The sequence below is a fragment of the Leptonychotes weddellii genome, chromosome 8 (genome assembly GCF_054177405.1).
Source record: "Leptonychotes weddellii isolate Sample4059 chromosome 8, ASM5417740v2, whole genome shotgun sequence".
In the NCBI taxonomy this organism is placed as follows: Eukaryota; Metazoa; Chordata; class Mammalia; order Carnivora; family Phocidae; genus Leptonychotes; species Leptonychotes weddellii.
The window spans coordinates 72,410,319-72,422,058 of record NC_138376.1 but is presented as its reverse complement, the minus strand read 5'-3'; the positions used below and the strand labels follow the sequence as shown (position 1 = coordinate 72,422,058).

General features: G+C 35.6%; 1 protein-coding gene across 2 annotated transcripts in view; it reads right to left on the bottom strand.

Annotated features, from left to right (window-relative positions):
- Positions 1-703: 703 nt before the first annotated feature.
- The window catches only part of UFL1 (UFM1 specific ligase 1), a 31,639-nt gene continuing 20,602 nt past the window's right edge, over positions 704-11,740 (bottom strand). For both annotated transcript variants that reach the window (XM_006727559.3, XM_081828675.1), the window contains exons 12-19: positions 9,484-9,600; positions 6,090-6,207; positions 4,796-4,962; positions 4,585-4,715; positions 2,913-2,993; positions 2,552-2,637; positions 1,829-2,009; positions 704-1,230 (exon numbers count right to left, since the gene is read on the bottom strand). In XM_006727559.3, the coding sequence (XP_006727622.2) occupies positions 1,012-1,230; positions 1,829-2,009; positions 2,552-2,637; positions 2,913-2,993; positions 4,585-4,715; positions 4,796-4,962; positions 6,090-6,207; positions 9,484-9,600 (1,100 nt within the window). In that variant the 3' untranslated portion in view covers positions 704-1,011. The remainder of the gene's footprint in view (positions 1,231-1,828; positions 2,010-2,551; positions 2,638-2,912; positions 2,994-4,584; positions 4,716-4,795; positions 4,963-6,089; positions 6,208-9,483; positions 9,601-11,740) is intronic.

The following is an 11,740-nucleotide window of genomic DNA, read 5'->3' as shown; positions in this document are numbered from 1 at the left end:
AGAAATGCAAACTGGTTAAAGAAAAATACTTGTATTACATTTTTAGTTATTCTAATGTTAAAATGTGACTTATACCTCTTAAGAAGTAACTTTTATTTTTTCTCTTACTTGTTAGCATCTTGTGTTAGAATAGACTACAGCAGTGTATGGGCCCCTCCAGTATTCTTCTGTACCTGTAAAGGCATCCCCTGAAAGACCCAACCACATAAAAGTTCACTCTTGTGGGGGATATGGGAGGCCCTCTATCTGCCAGAAATAAGAGCAAGGGCTTAGAAAAAAAAAAAAAAAAATTGCAAATTTCTGTATTTTAGGTTTGAAGCATTCTCTATGAATTTTAAAATCCACGATTTTTATTTGTGACACCAAAGGGTTTTCTTTCCCTTTTTAAAAACACACGACCAGGGCACCTGGGTGGCTCAGTTGGTTAAGCAACTGCCTTTGGCTCAGGTCATGATCCTGGAGTCCTGGGATCGAGTCCCGCATCGGGCTCCCTGCTCAGCGGGGAGTCTGCTTCTCCCTCTGACCCTCCCCCCTCTCATGCTCTCTCTATCTCATTCTCTCTCTCAAATAAATAAATAAAATCTTAAAAAAAAAAAACAAAAAACACATGACCACATTTTAAGGTTCTGCCTAATATGTATATAACTGTAAGAATGTCACTTGAAATCTAACAATACAACAAATGAGTCCTTTTCTAGAGATGAAAGATTTCATAAAATTTATTCTTCATTCAGCATCTGAAAATAAACCTGAAATAGTAATTTTTAGAATTATAATGTGAAAAAGAAGTCTTCCATGGTTGAACCCAATTTACAAAAATTTCACATTTTTCTAAGATTTACACTGAATACAACACTACTGTTTAAACTGAATTGTGTGGGTGTGTGTGGGTGTGTGTATGTGTGTGTTATTGGGGGAAACCGAGGATTGTGAAGTGAATATTTTTTGGTAACCACTCACTTTAAACTTTGGGAAAAATGTTTACTATATGACAAAAGTAAATTAAGATCATTACTCTTCTGTCACAGATGATTTCCTGGACATGAGAACAAGGTCTTTAATGGATGAAGAAAGTTCTTGAAGCTCTTTACGAGTAGTATTGGTGATATCTTCTTGTTCTTTGTCTAATTCATCACTCGAGGGATCATCTCCCTGTCCAGTCTTCTTATTTTGACTAACTAAATGCTTTACAACTAAACCTTGATACTTTACCAAAAGAGTATGCTGATCCTGTGAAAAGAGAACAGAAGAAAAGTTAACAAACAGGATTTAATTTTCTGTAGAACAAGCTGGATTTGTTCAACCAATACACAGTGAAGGTCTTCATCTTTACAAATCACTGGCCATGTAAGTAGAAAGCTGAATCCAGCAAGGTCCTTGCTGGCAAGGAGTTTACAGGTGAGGGGTGATAAAACACGAATACACATCATTTTAATGTAAACTGACTTAGCTAAGTTCTATCACCAGAGATTAAATCAAAGTGATATGGAAGTTCAAAGAAGCCAGATTCCTTTTAGCTGAGAAATTTCTAGGAAGAATTTGTGCAGGGTAAGACTTTTGGAACTGGTCCTTGAAGGACAGGTTAAATTTGCATAAACTGAAACGGAAGACTTCTTTTTACCAATAGATCTTCTAGAATCCCAAAAGATTCTTGATCTATGCTGAGTTTTTAAAAATCAATCTTCAGATTCACTGTTCACATTCTCAGAACAGGAAGTCATATTAATACGTTTTGTGTCTTATTGTTCATGATGATTCACATCTATCCATTCAAAATATGCAGAATCTAAAAGCTTGAAAAGTTTCAAATGCATGGAAAATGTAATACCTCTGGGATTTTACTATTAAGAAAAGCAATGATCTGTGGGACACATCTTCCAGGTGCATGGAGCATGCTGTGGGTTGAGAACTGAAACAGAAGGACTGCTGTGAGGTGCAGAATAAGAGCAGGGTCTTCTGTGACTTTTAGCTGTTCAGCCAGTGCTTGTCGATGCTGGAACAGTATCTGCCTAAACAAAAATAAAATCACAAAAACACATTCTCATATTTTAACAAGCTCTCACCAATTTTAGTTCTTCCCTTCGGTAATCATTTTTAGCTTCTCTAGTTTAATTATCTAGCTCCATAAACATCTTAAGGGACATTTGAAATATGAAATATAGACACACTTAACCCTAAATGCTGTGGATAAACTAATATGCTAGAAAATGATAGAGAAAACTACATAGCAGGGATCCTCAAGGTGTACTTTTTATTTTGAGTTGTTGGGAATCAAACAGAAGTGTACTGATATAGGTAAGATTTCCTGTAAAGAAGGTCTCAAAGCTAGTATGAAGTTCCCAGGCTTGATCAACTATGGGATTAGGGAACCTTGCTACCTTATCGATACCAGTCAGAGAGGACCACGTATATACTGAATATGCTCAAAGGTATGCAGCCATTTGGATACAAGTGTTCTCTGTGCAAGATTCAGGTAGTCAAATTCCAACTTCGGATATGAAATATCACACATCTAAGAATTTATTAATAATATAGATTAATTCAATGTTACCTTTCCCTTTTTTTGTCTCCCCTTTTCACCATAATATCGCAAGCTTCTGCTGCAGAATCCAGACAAGAAAGGAAGTCTTCTATGCTCTGAAATGGTATTTAATGCCACCATTTACTTTTATTAACAGGTTGCCTAAAAAATATAGCCACTCAGTAGTTTTATAATTTTACACCCAAAATATAATTTTTAAAAAGGTCATTTTGTTATTAAACTTGAAATTGTGATTTAGGATAAAATGTTCCTGGTCTGTTCTCCCCCTTCACCTCCCAAAGAGATTTAGTTTACACTTATTCTGATAAAAATCTACTCAAAGATCACAAATTCTAGCCCCATTATCTAAACAGAATCAAACTTTACTTACCTTTTCATTCAGAGAGCTATGGAGTTTTGTGAGAGCTACTTTGGTTTCTTCTGATAATTTACTTAAAATTTTTTTTCTTACCTGTAAGGGGAAAAAACTCTTTTGGGATTGTGACTTTGACATGTGGTAGATATAAGATCAAACAAAAGAAAACAAAGTATATATACTACTATAATAGAGTACTGAATGGAATTGATCTTTGTTTTTGAGTTTTAGCTTTCAAACTAGGGACAAAAATACGCTAAAAACATTCTAAAATCGGAGAGCTAGCCAATAGCCAGTCAGCCAATCAGGCTAGATATAGCCCTACCCCTCCCTTCTGGCCCAGCAGCAAAGAGGAAGATGGGGGGCGAGGGGGTGGAGAGAAAACCATTCATCTTGTGGGGAAAAGAGAATTTGGGGTAAGAGGCTACTCCCGCTCTCTTCCATCGGGGTAGGAAGAGTGTTCTTCCCTAATGCCAGATGAGGGGGTTCCCACTCATAAGTTCCAGAATGCCTATAAACTAGAGAACTTGCTCCACGGATGGCTGCTTGTTATACTATATGGTGGGTGGAATCTTTTCGGCACCCCTCTCCACATAGATGTGTCTCGTGAAATATGATGGCATTCTTGACCAGAGTCTGATGGCATTCTTGATCAGAGTCTGATGGCCTTACCAAGTGTGAAATTTCTGGTGGATGCCTAGTGGAATAGTTTGGCTGGCAGGTCCTGCAAGTTACAGTGAGTCTTGGAAGACCAGGGAAACCTACTGACTCCCTGTCACATGCCACACCAGTTCTTCTGTAGCCCCTGAAGGGCACGGGATGGGACCCCATGTGTTTCCCACAGCAGAGGTTAGCACAGAGGCAGGATATATGGAACTGTCCAGGCAGTTGGAGATTCACTGCTTGAGCTGAAGACGGGAAGGGGGACAGTACTTTGCTGGGGTAGGAGGGAGAAATAAATGTATCTCTGTTTGGAGGTTTAGGGGAGGTCCTTGCTACAGGGGTTGTCAAATGCTAAAAAAACAGGCCCCAAAACAACCTACACCACCGATGGGGCAAGAGACACATCATGAGGCCACAGCATTGGACCTAGATCATAACCAGTGATGTGCAGTCACTCCTATGAAACACTCTTGCCTCCTTCATTTTTCCTAAGTCTCCAACGTTAAGTGGATCTACAGGGATAGAGAAGAAGAGGAGGAGGAGGAGTGTTAGGGACAGATCACACCTTTCCTTCTTGAAGCAACTGGGAGCCATCGCTCTACCTTACATTTTGAGACAGGAAGAAATGAACTTTGACTTTAGTTTGAGATTAGCATTTTAACAAATAAACTGCAATTCATCTAAACATTGAAATGAGATGGCGTCACTACATGAAAATGACTACGAAGTTATGGAATCTGGCCAGAAAACAGTCAAGGGATCGGCAACTCAGCAGGAAAAGGGGATGTGACATAACAATAATTAGGAAAAAATAAAAGTGTTGATTCCAAAGTAATTAAGCATTATTACTTTCAACAGACTGATTATATCACCAATTTAAACTAAAAATCTGATGGATTTTTTTTCCCTAAAAGCCCTTTCCTATATTTTACTTTCCTTCAGACTACTTCTGATGTGAGAAAATAAAATATGCTTTTATTTCAAAACATAATACATCAAGAAGGCAAGACAATCACTATCATACTTCACTTGTAATGGCTGCAGGATCATCTACTGCCATCATTAAATCCGAAGCTAAGAAGTTGAAAATGAGGTTAGTGATGTCAGTACATATTGTCTTCAGCAAGTGCTTTGTAAGAGCAGCCTGTGTATCATCTGGAAAATAAAGGTGCTTTATTAAAATGAATGTCCAGGAACAATGATGAAAATCAATGAAAAAACAGTCTTAAGTATACCTGTAAAGAACTTCAGCCCCTTTTCAAACAGCCGAATATTATTGTATAGGTTTGAAACCTCTTCTTGCAAGTCCTTGATTGTGCGCTTTCTACCAGTTCCAGAGGCAGAAGAAGTTGAAGACATGAACACTGAACGTACCACCTCGAGATAACTTTTATTAAGAGGTCTATGCACAAGATAAATATATTTAGTTTATTAAAACACACTGGATTTATGCATATAAGAAATTTTGCTTCTATGGAAGTAAGCCTTAAGAAAATACCTCTATATTTTTTAAACAAGATTAATTTGGGGAATAGTTCACAAGCATTTGTCCTCTAATCCTAGGACTTATAACTTAAATGCATTATTTTTCTCAGTTTTAAAGTACTCAAAATTATTGCACTAATGACAGTAAGGATAGCAGTAACAAAAGCTTCAATTCAAATTCAGTCTGAAGTAATTTTTAAAAGTTCATTTGGAGAATAGGACATAAATTTGTTCCCTCTTCATAGGAATAATAAATTCTCAATTTCTAAAGTTCTATAAAAGATTTTAAAACTTTTTATGCTCAACAACTTCAGAAGAGATTATTTTAAGTAATGGCAAATGGTTAGTAGTAACTATCTTCTTACATATGAAAAATATGATTATGTACTGTATTCATGCACAAAAAATATTCAGTGAAATGAAAAAAATCTCACTACAAAAGCTATATTTCTAAATTCAAAGCTAGATGCACTGGGCTCCTGGATTGCATTTATAGACGCGTACACAATGGAACTAACTTGAGGGAAAATCATGTTAGTAACGGTCAAGTTATACACAATTTCTTTTACTTCTGTATAAAAATAAATTTAGCTTGGCTCAATTACAAGCAAGTGCTGTCTAAATTTGTTCTCTGAACACAGTTTGTTACTTTCTTTCTCCCTAAAAGTGCACTGTTTATCCTCTGTCAAATCTAGAGAGAAAATGGTCTTTTCTTTCTTTTAGATATTACTTTTTTATGCTATGTCAGAGAGCAGCCAGTGACTGGCGTTGGTGTTTTTCTCCCACCTAGGACTGAAACATCAGTGACGGAGGATGCCTCCGCACTCTCGCCTTTTATTTCCCACACTGCCTCGCCCAAAGCACTTACACGTCTGTTGAACAGAACAGCAAACAGCAAACAAAATCTGGAATTTGATGGCTAGATTAAATTCTAAGCTTTGAAAAGACTTAAAAGCTATGCTTTCCATGATGTTGGTGAAAATTTTATTTAATAACTCATTGAATTTCTATCATAAAACAGAAAAATTATGTTTTTATACTTACTTTATTAAGTGCTCAGCAAGTTCAGAAATAAATTCCTCAGGGGCATCTTGTACGTGTTTTCTTAAAACATCTTCAATCTCATCCTGGAACATAAAAGTGATCTCCGGCTTCTTCTTTCCTATAGCAGAAATGCACAATAGGAAAAAACAACAAAAACATAAAGCAACCTAAAAGCAAACAAGGTTCATTAACATATTTAATGGTAATTAACTTACCATTAAGATGGTAATTCATTCACAGACATTGCCAGTGTCAGATAGCAATAACCAATGAAAACAATTTTAAAAATAGGACACATAGTGGCATTTCTTTTGAGTAATAATTTTCTAACTTTATTTAATGACTGTTCTAATGTCAATCAGAAAATAATAAAGATGATTTTCCCCCTGCTCTAACTTGGATGATGCAAATAGTGGAAAATCAAAATAATCAACTGGATGGAAAAAAAATCTTTTAAGGAAAAGGTAACTTCTCTTTGTTGAACAATGTATACTGAGCAGAATTTCCTTCTTTATAAAAATGAATAGTTACTAAAAATCAAATCATCCTTATAATTTACAGAAGATCTTCAGGAAAAGCCTTTATAATCATGTGAACGACAACTCCAGTAGAATTAAGCTAAAAATTATCTTTTGGGAAAGGCAAAGATGAAAAAAAAAACTCATAATTTTACACTCATCATTTATTTTTCTTCTTACAAAAATAATTCTATGCCAGGAAAAATTTGTACGCAGCTACTGTAATGGAAATAATCGTTAAGTGTGGAAATGTCATGCCTCCTCACCGACTTGGATAAGCACGAGATGCAAAGAAAGCTAACAATATTTCCATTATTAATATTGTAAAAATATAAAAGTGATTATTTCCAGCTAGATTTGATTATTGTAAAACCTTAGACATAAAAATAAAAAAACAGTAAAATAAATAAATTAAAAAATAGCTCAAAAATCGGTAAGTAAGTTGACATCACGGCTTTAGAACCGATGGACACGTTAGAACAGATCCAATATCCTTTCTTTTTGAGATCTGCTATCCATTCCTGGACTTTCACATCACATAGTTTCTGCTTTCTCTGTTTGTTTCCTGCATGCATTTTATAAGTTATTAAATTATATTTCCATCTAGTAATCTTTCACACTGAGTTGATGCTGTGTTTTAGCTGGGAACCTAATTACATCCCCCATTTCAGAGATGATAACACAACCCCCTTTCAAAGGCACTGAAATTATATCTTTTTAGGTAGAATGGTTTTACTACCTTTATAGCCCTTCTCCATAATCTGTGCACAAAAGGAGTATCACATGCCTCATTTAACAATTACTTAAAGCTACAGATATTAGAGAAGTATTTTATGAAATGCCCCTTCTCTCCCACCCCTAGTACATCTGGGGAATAGAGAAATTCATTTATCAATGAAAAATTAAAACCCACAGAGGACAGTCTTAATACTATTTAAAATAAGAATAGGGCTAGTAGTTTCTATGAAGATCATTTTAATTAATGTTGTTTTATGCATGTTGAGAACAGTAGCTCTTTTGACCTGTCTTTATTATTCTTCTTTACCTAAAGTAAAGAATACGTTAAAGATAGATCTGAAGCGATGATGCTATCACTAGTCCTAGCCCATTAATGGCCAAAGCCATGTCACTTGATACCTACACCTCCCAGCTCGAGCCCACACACAACGAGCTCTGTGGAAGAGGTAAAATAAAAATTTCAAATGATCATCATTTCAAGTTTTCTTCTCTTTTTACTGGGGAAAAAGCAAATGCAGGTATCATAGATTCATTTAGTAAATTTATTTAAAACACAATTTATAAAAGAATCATAATTTTATTTAGAAAAACTAACAGCTCTTGCTGACTTAACAGTACCAAATGCGAACAAGTCTCCAAAAAAGAAGATGCATATGCTTAATTCTCCCTTAGATAGAAGCAACCAACCAATTAGATGTTACCATAAAACTTAAATATGCATAAGCTCAATGTTTCCTACTTGAATATGCAGAAACCCACTTTTAATAAAATATTGTAATTTGGTTTTTTTTGTTTTTTTTTTAAAGATTTTATTTATTTGACAGAGAGAGATAGCGAGAGCAGGAACACAAGCAGGGGGAGTGGGAGAGGGAGAAGCAGGCTTCCTGCCGAGCAGGGAGCCCGATGTGGGACTTGATCCCGGGACTCCGGGATCATGACCTGAGCCGAAGGCAGACGCTTAACGACTGAGCCACCTAGGCGCCCTGTAATTTGTTTTGTAGGGCAGTGGGAAACCATAAAAATGACTATGCAAGTTGAAACTGTGCAAGGTGTTCTTAACAAAACAATGGGAAAACTTATGACTATTCTGTGATTTTTTAAAAAATGTCTGTGAAAACATTAAGAGCTCTTACTGTTGGTTATAAATGTAAAGGGAAATGAAAAAGAAAACTAATACTTAAAATTTAGTATACTGTAATTTAGCTCATCAGAAACACTGGGCAACAAAGTATTTTATTTCTTTGTAAAAAATTTATCAAAAATAGTCTGAACAGCGCTTGCCTTCTTCTCAGGCTGTAACTTACAATACAGAGCAAGCATCTTTTCTATGCCTTGGCAAGTTGTCATTCTCCTTTTTTAACTCTGGATCAGCTCACAGCATTTTATCCTTTGCCCTTTCAATGTTGTGAAACATCTCTGGGAATTCCTTTAATATGAAGTTTTCTGCCAACTACACATCCTCGAGGACATTTTCATCCTCTCCGTCACAACCACTTTCCCCATTTGGTCAGTAAGTGCCTCTGCCGAGCTCCTGCGGCTGCATACCTAGTCTCCTGAACAGTGGCAATGCCAACATTCCCACAGTCAGCTAGTTCTTCCTGAACACCATTTATTCTTGATTCATATTTTACTTCCAGTGTTATCACTTTTCATTTCTTGGCTGCATTTTCATCTTTGCTGGCCAGTTCCCTTTTGATTATCCATTTTGCAAAATGTCATAGGGATTCATCACTGGGAGACAAGGAGGCAACATAACTACATGGTTTGTTGTCTGGGCATAAAGTGAAGAAGAGACACACAGGGATCAATCACTGACAGACTTTGAAACAAGTGATGTGAGTGTCATAGCTCATGATGCACATATGTTATTTATGTGCTGATCAATGGCCTGAGGAGCCAGCAGCATTGCCTGTACTTTATACAAGTACTCATTGTTCATACACCCTGGTAACTAGAATATGAACCGTGTTGATGGGGGGCTGGTGTCATCAACTAAGCCGTGGTAACTGAAATTCGTGTGCAAAACTGTGCAGAGCAAGGACTTCTTGCAGAAGCATATACATCTAATGGTCTACATCTTAAGAAAATGTTTGCAAAATGACACACTCTCAAAGGAAAAGTAAATTAAAGCTACATACCAGTGTGAGATGACTCATCATCGCTATCCTCTTCTTTTCTTCCTTTCTTCTTGATTTTTTTAATTTTGTACTCCCTGGCATTACCACCACCACCTCCTCTCACACTTCCACTGCCCTCTGGTGGGAAATGACATTAGTTAGTATTAGCTAACTGGAGATTTTTAGAAAATGATGACACTATATTGTCATATTTAACTGTACAGCGGAACAATAAAAGCCAAATAATTAAACTTTTAAAAGCTGCTATTTAAGGTGGGAGCTTTTTTTATTACAACAGAAGTTTTGTAATTCAGTCAATAAAAACTTGATAAAATGTGAAACCTCTTGAATTTGAGCAACTCACGTAGATAGCTTACCTGCTCTAAAGGCAGGCTCTTCCACAGTCTCTTCTCCCTTCACTAAGGATGCCTCTTTTCTATAGCTTTGTCTGACTTTGTCTTGGCCAAACCCATTCCTTTACTGCTTCTTCTACCTTCCCCAGAAGAAATGTGCCCTCATTTGCTCATCTCTGTTACTACAGCCTCATTAATATCCCCTATTACAGTACTTCACAAGTTTAATTACCCTTGGTTTTGTCCTTTGGGTTGAAAGATTATGTTTATAGGAGACATCCTGAGTCTCTCACCACCCAAGGAGACAATGAACTTCTTGAAAACAGGGAGCATGTCTCACTAATGTTTGTATCCTTGGGGTTAAAGCGATGCTTGACACATTAAAAGGAGCTCGATAAATGCTGACCATGAATATTAAGTTGGATGAGTAGAAAAATATAGTTATCAATCACCTATTGGCTAAAGAAAGACGAAAAAAATACAAATTATGAGACAAACTAAAACACTGTAAATAAAAGTAATGTTGTTGAGATATTTCTCTGCTTTACATATTTACATTTAAAGTATCAATTCAACAAAATAGAATACTTATCTAATAATAGGATTGAAACACCGAAAAATATTGAAAATATATTTCTTCATAAAAGATTAATTTTCCATAAAGTAAAATGACATACAAACTACAGATTTTTTTAAGTTCTAAGTACAATTCCTTTAAATTTCATCATGTCCTATAATTGTAAGTTCTAATAATTTATTTTCCCTTGCTTTTATGATAGAAAAAAACAATTCTCTGGGTGATAGACATTGGGGAGGGTATGTGCTATGGTGAGCACTGTGAATTGTGTAAGACTGTTGAATCACAGACCTGTACCTCTGAAACAAGTAATACATTGTATGTTAAAAAAAAAAAAAAAAAGAAGATAGCAGGAATGAAGGGGGGAAAATTGGAGGGGGAGACGAACCATGAGAGACTATGGACTCTGAGAAACAAACTGAGGGTTCTAGAGGGGAGGGGGGTGGGGGGATGGGTCAGCCTGGTGATGGGTATTAAAGAGGGCATGTATTGAATGGAGCACTGGGTGTTATATGCAAACAATGAATCGTGGAACACTACCTCAAAAACTAATGATGTAATGTATGGTGATTAACATAACATGATAAAAAAAGATAACCTTGGAAATAAAAAAAAAAGAAAAATACAATTCTCTCAAAATCATACATTTGGCAATAAATTTCTCAGAGGGAAAACATTTAAATCTGACATTATTCCATGCACTATATCTAAACTATTATGATATGACAGTACTATCCTTGAGATGATGACCAGATGACTCTGAATTTTTAGAAGGAAATAAAACAGACTAGCTATTCTGACATAAGTGCAACCAACGGCTTAAGGTGAATTTATAAGCATATCTTCAAATAATACGATAAAATATGCATGGCTGTGAATACTACCATGATTTATTAGAGTATGGTTTTCCCAGAAAAATACAGAGAAATTTCAAAGTATCAAAATTGAAAGATATTTTAGAAAAAGGTTTTTGAAGAGGAAAGAAACAATCTCAAAGAAAACAGAGTGAATTCCCACAACAAAAATGAAGTTTTTATAACACATCTTCAATATAGGTATATTAATGAAACATGTTGAATATCTAGTTTCTTTAACTCTGATGTAGGACTAATAAAATCGTTCCTACTATAAAAAGTATGGAAAACACATGTTAATTTCCAAATGCAAGTTACTAGTATACCAGTGCTACCTAGAATAATTTCCAGTGATTCTTAATTAAAAAAAAAAAAAAAAAAAAACAGAAATGAGATCTCCTTGGGAAATTCATTCATTCAATAAATAATTTATAGAACATCTAAAATACACCAACAAGTGCTCTAAGGACTAGGGAAGCAATAAACGAGATGGA